General features: G+C 36.5%; 1 protein-coding gene across 1 annotated transcript; it reads left to right on the forward strand.

Moving 5' to 3' along the window:
• Positions 1 to 504: 504 nt before the first annotated feature.
• Positions 505 to 6,534, forward strand: LOC136822529 (uncharacterized). Its single transcript, XM_067078796.1, has 9 exons — positions 505 to 708; positions 1,778 to 1,993; positions 2,248 to 2,318; positions 2,429 to 2,741; positions 2,889 to 3,119; positions 3,517 to 3,813; positions 4,326 to 4,622; positions 5,107 to 5,391; positions 6,251 to 6,534. The coding sequence occupies exons 1-9, from the start codon at positions 588 to 590 to the stop codon at positions 6,517 to 6,519; spliced, it is 2,100 nt and encodes a 699-aa protein (XP_066934897.1). The 5' UTR covers positions 505 to 587; the 3' UTR covers positions 6,520 to 6,534.
• The last annotated feature ends 1,544 nt before the right edge of the window (positions 6,535 to 8,078 follow it).

The raw sequence follows: 8,078 nt of genomic DNA on the forward strand, positions 1-8,078 counted from the left end.
CTTCGGGCTTTAAACTCAATGGTTGAAACTTTCTATCGAAATCCCAATGAGAATTCTATTGTTTCTTAATCGAAAAATCCAATGGGGATGGTTTTTAGAGTGCAATTTTGGGGATGAAATCAAAGTAAATATTCCAGTGTTGCTAAAATTGTTGGGTATTTCTCCCGCAGGGGATTCGTTTTTGACGAAATTTTCCGGTTGCAGCAGTTGGGCTGGTGTCCGAGCAGATCTGTGATACAGGGGTGTTAAATATGTTAGGACAAGCATTCGTTGAAAGATAGCAGACAAAACAAAGGTTGGTGCACACAAAACCAATGGAAATTAATTAATATTTCTTGAAGGTTATCGATTCAAAATTGTAGAATAGATATATGAGACACACTGACAGTTTTAAAATATAGTCAAAATTGTTGTAAATTGAGCACTAGTACTAACAGAAAGGAGTCTCGAATTATTCTGAGAAAGTCATTGTTCTCAAGTGACTTTTTAAGTGAGTTCAAACTTTTGACTTTAACTGAGTAAAAAGTTGTCTGCAATCTTTCTTTGATCTGTGTCACTATATTTACTGTTAGTGGTTTGAGAAAGATATGGAGAAACTACCTTGGTTATTAGTTCTCTGTTTTGGCTGTCTTTCTGTCTTTAATTTTCTAAGATATCTGGAAGTGGACTCTCGATTTAACAGATTGGAGTTAGAAAATTGGAGTAAGGGTATGTCAGTTCACATCGTTTTTCTCTGCGTTTGATAGATCTTTAGATAGACTTGTTAAATGTTTAAAAATATTTTTAATTGACTAAATTTAGAACTTCTGTTTCACAAACCCGCTGGGACCCCCAGGGGGGGGGGGTACTTAGGCAAATGGAGGGTACGGTATGTGCCACCCTTCTTTTTTAGATTTCAAAAGTCCAGCTAAGGGTCGGAAAAATCAGAAAATCAAATTTCAGTCCCACTAAGGGTCGGAGAAATAGGAAAATTTCAACTTTTTACCCCCGGAAAGATCGAATTTGGTTAAAAATAGGTCAAATTAGTCCCAATAAGAGTCGTAAAATTCACAAAATTTTCCTTTCTTTTCTTCTTTTTAGTCCCGGTAAGGGTCCAAAGGTTGAAAGTCGGGCAGCACCCCCCGTCAGTTCGCAATCCTAGTACCCCCAGGCTGGGACCCCATCCAGCATGACTTTGTTTGTATCCCCATCAAACCCATCATCTCAAAAATTTGCACTCCAAAAACAATAAAGTATAAGCCCAAAGGGCTAGAAGCGAATCGGATTTGAAGCCACTGAATCCTACCTAAGTTACACGGCCTTCCGGATTGAAAATAAAATTTTACACTAGATTAAAAAAAAAACACTCGAAAACAAAGAAACTGCTAAATTCAATCCGTCGTCAAAAAATACGGCGTACATTCTGAGGCTTCACTTTTTCTTGCCTGAGAAAGGTTGAAGATTCGCATCTAGCCCTTTGAGATTATACTTCATTACTCCAAAATTATCCCGCTGGATTTTTCGACCTGAGAATAATAGAACTTCTATACCCTTTAGAATTATGATAAAAGATTTTCATTCCCACTAGTGGGAAAATTTCAACCGGGGCTACGAGACAAGGGTGTAAAACAGTAGGTCTCCTTTACAGAGCACGAAACGGGAACGCAAATTTCATTTATGCATTAATGAAATAGATGATGAATTTGTGGTCCACTCGTGGTCCACTTAGCTTTTTTGGTCGAATACTCTAAAAAGCATTGAATAGTCTTTTTTAATTTTTAAATCTCTCCTTTTGTAGATGTGGTAAAAGACAGATCTCGACGTGATGCTCCAAAGATGCTGGATGAAAATGTACAAAACATTTTATCAAGTATTGAAACCTTAACTGATTTCGTTCAAAAGCAATCGAATGAAACATTCAATGGAGAAATCAATCAAGCTTTGGAAAAATTCTTCATGCAATTCCCTACGAAAAACATTTGTAAACAATTCGTAACCCAGTGTGGCTGTAAAGGTATTATTGAGTTGTTAGTAATTTAAATTCTGAGGATAGAAATATTATATTTAATTCAACTAACCGGTTTGAAATATTTTCAGTGAAAAATCTAAATCTCTGAGTTCGTCTGTGCATATCCAGGGATATGTTATAATAGCGGAGCGTATTTCCCTATTAGGCATCTCACTTTACATACATAACAAGCATTGGTTTTGTTTACGCCCAAACAAGAAAGCAATTGTGATATCATAAATTTCAATATTTTATTTTAGAAAAATGCACCACTATTGACAAGGATTCCAGCGATGTAAAATCAACAGCTAAATTCATTCGTGGACCACCGGTAGGTAAAATATATTTTCCAATTTCTGTCAGTAAACAATTCTCATGCACTCTTGGAAAAGGAGCTTTTGACTCAGACTTAGAGTAATGACTTATTTATTTCGGTTTCAGGGTCCTCCAGGACCAAGAGGATTAAGCCTAGAACCACCACGATTGATCAAAAGCTCACTTGATGACCGAATTGTTAATCTAACTGATTCAACAACATTCGAATGTTCTTTTTCTGGAAACCCATTGCCTGAAATTTCTTGGAAAAGTTCAGCTAAAAACGCTAAAACCATCACTTGGAAGAATAAAGAAAACCTTGAAGTTTCAAGTCGAATGATCATCTCAAATATTTCATGGAGCGATCAAGGACCGATCGAATGCCGTGCGAAGAGCTTGCTCGGAGAAGTTAGTGTTTCAGGAAATCTTCACACATTGTGTAAGAATTTATCGAAGTCATTTTTATTCTAAAAATTTTTGTTCCCTCTTTCCAACTGGTAAAATAATCTCCTGACCTGACTCTCAACTAACATAGGGTTCGCTTTTTGCATGTTCTTAACAGTCGTGTCATTATTCTTCTTTGTAGCTCACCCAGTCATAAATACCACAAAAGCATTGGTTTTTGCACCACAAGGAGTTGATTTCCACTTCCCTTTGTGTCAAGTACGATCCAATCCACCTGCCAAAATTACATGGAAAAGAATATTCTGGTCATTACCAGCCGGTCGCTTTCATATCCGAGAAAAAGAGTTGCTTATAAAAGATGTACGATATTCAGATGAAGGGTTCTATGTCTGTGAAGCTGAAAACATGCTTGGTAAGAACGTTGCTTTATTCCTCAAAACTATATAAAATGTAGAACTTCAGTACACCTCTGTGTCAAACACCCGTTGGGACCCCCGCGAATAAAAAATTCGGCTGAAATTTTGCCCCAGTTGGAAATTTACCCCACAATTTCAGTCCCGTTGGAAAATTAACTTTGTTTTTATTCCCATTTGAAATTCAATAGGAAAAACCCACTATGGGGGAAGTTCCATTGCTGGGGCTGCAAGACAGAGTTGTTTTAATGTCACTGGGTCTTTAAATATGTAGATGTGCTTTATGGCTCTAAGTGACTCCAACTCTTGCCGCAACAACAAGTCATTGTTTTAAAATGTCGCAGGGTGTATTGAATGTTTGATCTCTGACTTCTGTTTGTCTGTTTCCTTTCAAAGGTAAAGCTCAAATGACAGTCCAATTGAAAATACGTTCGTTGGAATTGCAATCGTCCTCACCTTCATTCATCCAAACTACAAAAAATGTTACATCCATCGAATGTTCAGCATACGGAAACACCCGAATAATGACCGGGACTATCACGAGATCCGGAATGCCAATCCCTTCCGTGAGCGAATCTATAAAGGCCAATTTATTAAATGTGAAAGCTGTAGTATCTGAGAATGGAACATATCTTTGTACTGTCCGAAGTGGAAGTGAAAAGGTTAACAGTGCAACTGTGGTTAAGATTTTACGTAACTTCTTATTTGGTTTTATTTCATTTCTATATGTTCCCATTACACTCGTTTATGCAAAGAAATTTCATTTTTAATTTCATGCCTTACGGGTCACTCTTTTGAAATGATGCATTATGTTTTATTTACGTCATCTGGAAAAGATTCTACCTTAAAATGTGTACGAACCCTTAGAGGGGGTTTCAGGGGGTATCCGATTCCACAATTCCGCACTTCTGCAAAATTTTTTGCTAAATTCTGTTTTTCTGCACTAAAATTGTCTAATTTTCCGTCTCCGTCGGAGAACCCAATTTCCGTAATTCCGTCTAAATTTTCGCCAAATTCCGCCACTCCGTCCGAACAAAGGGCTGATTCCGCTCCTCCGCCAACCATGAAACCCCCCTACATAGGAGAAGCCTTATCTAGAAGAGGGGATTATTGAAAATATAAAGCCAGGGCATTGGAGGAGGGAAGGTGGCCCCAAGCCTTGCGTAGAATCTATAAAAATATCAGCTATCTTACAACTATTTCAGCTCCCGAGAAAACAGAAAAGACAAATCTGAACCCAGAAACCTCCTTACCCTCGATCATAGCTCTAGCTGGTGACGTTGTCAATATCAGTTGTTTTGCATACGGGAATACTCAATATATGAACGGGACGATCACAAATGCGGATGTACCGGTACAGAATGTTACCATCATAACGAAAGATGATTTATTTTTGGTGAAGGCACTGGTGGTTGATGACGGAACTTTTGTTTGTACCATCCGGAATGAGACAGATGATAAAGTTATTGTTGAGAATATTTCACGCGTCATATTCTTGCCTTGTAAGTAGAAAATACGAAGCTTTCCATTTTATTGCAAACTTCCCTATCTGTGTCGAAACATACCTATTGCGAATTTTCGTCGTTTTCTCGCTTTTCGAAATTTGAAGCTCGGGGGCGAAAATATCACTTTTGGGCTATTTGTTGGATGTAATCGAATATTCAATTTGGGAGGGTTTTATAGACTTCCAGGCTATATTCTGAGCCTTATTGGACCATTCTTGAACTTTTGGATTCTCAGATTCTAAGGTCCTAAGTCTTAAGTTTAGCATTAAAACTCAGATCTAAACTCTATCCTTCCAACCTAAAGTTAGAGCACTTCCAAACCGTTAGTTGCTACAAGATTTCGTGGGAATTTTCTTTTTTTCTCAAATAGTATTACGACCTTGATTGCTACAGACTATACCCGATATTTGATTTAACTACTATTCTTACATATTATTTCAAAATAATCTTTGAGTTAATTTTTTAAAACTTTCACTTTCAGTCAAATCAAATCTCTTGACCATAACTCAAAATCAAGTGATTGGAAAATGGTTGAAAGAGTCAAGAAAATTTGGACGCTACACAAATTGTTTGCGCACCTCTTATTACTCAAAACATATGAACAGGGCAGGTTTTTACAGTGCTTGTGGATTCGAGTATGAATCTGATAGCATCTCTTCGTCTCGCAGAAACAATGGTAAAGATAATACTGTGACAATCTTCAAATTACTTGAGAATAACAGCAGAATCTTTGGTGCTTTTACTGATAAACCTTGGATCTGGAATAGTAAGTAACATTATAGGCTACGTCATATCTTCCTTCGTTTCGAGCGTAAAACTCCTAGAGTAAGGCCTAAAAGCCTGGATCTGTCTATTGTGTAGACTAGTAACATTACTGTGGTTTACAACGTGTCCGGAAAAAAGTGGAAAGATTTCATATACCTTATCGGGGAAAACTTCGTCGGGGAAAAGTGACGAAATTTTGGACAAGTGACGAATTTTTCCCCGACGAAAATTTTCACCGACGAAAATTTTCCCCGATAAGGTATATGGTTTAGAATAATGAATTGTGGGCTTCTTCAGTCATAAGAATAAACACAGGTTACGAGGATTTATGTCGGTATATAACTCGTTTCGCTTTTTACTGGACACACTGCAGTTTTGCTTAAGCTAAACACACCCTTGTATGACCCTATAGATACCCTATCCACTTGTGAAAAATTTAAAACATTAAATCAAAAACATTAATCTTCATCGCTATCAGCTTTTAGCTTTTAGCTCCTTGATTCTCTTTTTCATCTAAAAGTAAAAAAGCTCACTCGGTAATCTGAGACAGGATTTCCAAACTGTCCTCGTACAGGCTCTCACAAAGATAGAGTCTTTCGAAATCATGGAAATACCAGTCAACTTTTTCCACAGAATCGGATCAGTTAGAATTACTGGCAGAGAGAATGAGAGGATATATTTAAAAGCGGAGAGTACAATTGCGGAGAGTACAATTCTGGTTCCATCTCGGTCTTTGTGGCTGTTTAGAGCTCAATATTAGAGTATCCTGTTTTATTTTATTTACAGTTAAAGAATTTATTGAATAATGATCATTAAGTATAACTTTTGACTAATGAGTATAATTACATTTTGGTTTTTAGAAAGAATAGCAGATAGCAATCAAACCTTCATTTTTGAATTGAACCCACCAAGAAAATATCCAACAGTCAACAATGGCAAGAATTCGATGTGTAGAGATGTTAAATCAGGTCCTTGCTTCGGTGATAATGAGCTGGTTGTTGAAGCAATGGATGGAGGCTTTTGGTATGTTACCCGCAGAAATTCTTTTGTCTTTGGCTCGTCTCCATCCCTCTTCAGATATAAGTATGCTCAAATGGAAACTTTTTATATGAGTAATATAAACAATTAAATAGTTGAAAAATTATAAGCGAAGATTTTCATATTATTTTGGAGTTGAAAAAAAAAACAATGCAAAGGTAAGGGGTATTGGTAATTTTTCCTTCCTCCAGCTCTACATCAGCATGGTAGCTGGATGTATTGAGTTTAAAGCCCATCTGATATGAATGTACTCTGGCGAAAATCTTGAAGCTTCACTTTTTTTTGTTTGAGAAAGGTCAACGATCCCAATCCCAATCTAGCTCTTCGGGATTTAATTTCAATGCTTCTCGGGACCTCGAATATGAAGGAGATTTTTATCAAAGTATGATAAAGATTTGAATATACATTTATCAAATTTATCAAAGCTACGGTAGAAAAAGTTTTCATTCTAATTTTTTTGATTTGTAAATTAGGAAATGTTTATATACATGTTAAAAATTTTATGTGTCCACATACTTTAACACCTAAAAGTTTTGTGATATATTACGATTACTCCAGTTTAAAAGTACTTTAACTTGGGTTAAATGAAATCCGGTATAGACCCCAAACCCTTCAGTAAAAATCAACAAAATACGAAAATTTGCAATAAAGTGACGCTGACGTCAGCGATATTTCAAAATAGTTTCCTCTCAAGATGAATTTTAATGATTTGCAACTTTGTTCAAAATTCCACACGTTTATATCATCAGCCAAAACTGGAGTTATTCAGAAACAAGTTTTGCTGACGTCAGCATTTTTTGGTTTGTGCCTTATATCTTTTTTTTGATGATAGCCATTCCAGTGATCTACATTCCAATACGCTGTGGATGTGTCAAGCGATATGATTTAAAAAGTGGAAACGTTGATTAAAAATCATAAGGTAAATTTGAGAAATTTGTATATGCCTTAAATTAAAGTGTGATTTTAGGGTATTGTGCCATGTAATTACCACCGCAGAGGGCCTAAAGCTCCCGAGGATGGCATTCATAGCTTCACGCATAAGGAAGTTGGACAAACATCTCATAATTTTGCGCGCTTTTTTCAGAATTTTAGTTCCGCTTAATGGTAGCATTCTTATCTTAGAGCTTTGAAAATGGGTAATCAGATCAAAAAAAATCCGGAAAGTGTTTTTAATGATGATAAAACAATAGAAATACAGTCAAGCTAAGAATGTTACCGGTACACCATTTAACCGGAACTAAAATACTGAAAACGCGAGCAAAATTATGAGATGTTTGCCCAACTTCCTTATGCGTGAAGCTATGAATGCCATCCTCGGAAGCTTTAGGCTTCCTGCGGTGGCAATAACATATGAAGAGCAGTATCTTCAGATATACGCTTTTAATAGGAAAAACCAGTAAGTCATATGATTCTGGCTGGGTTGCGCTTAATCTTATATGAGTTTTTCAGGCTTAAATGTCAATATTAATGAAAATGGAAACCTGTACTTCTCAGTAATTTCTGATATCTGAGGCTCAGATTCTTCTTAATTTGTTCTTAGGTTTTGGCGAAATTTCAGCCTCGTATTCTTATAAAATTGTTCTTATAAAAAACGTGTAAGACAAGGCACGGGTGTCACTAAGTAGACTGTAAATCACTCCCTTGACACAT

Source organism: Clytia hemisphaerica, unplaced genomic scaffold, assembly GCF_902728285.1.
Source record: "Clytia hemisphaerica strain Z4C2 unplaced genomic scaffold, Clytia hemisphaerica genome assembly, whole genome shotgun sequence".
NCBI lineage: Eukaryota > Metazoa > Cnidaria > Hydrozoa > Leptothecata > Clytiidae > Clytia > Clytia hemisphaerica.

Excerpts from the sequence above, each read along its gene's own strand:
- LOC136822529 (XM_067078796.1), top strand. The coding sequence starts at position 588 with ATGGAGAAACTACCTTGGTTATTAGTTCTCTGTTTTGGCTGTCTTTCT. Across the intron at positions 3,120-3,516 it reads TGAAGCTGAAAACATGCTTG|GTAAAGCTCAAATGACAGTC; the intron begins GTAAGAACGTTG and ends TTCCTTTCAAAG. Across the intron at positions 3,814-4,325 it reads AACTGTGGTTAAGATTTTAC|CTCCCGAGAAAACAGAAAAG; the intron begins GTAACTTCTTAT and ends CAACTATTTCAG.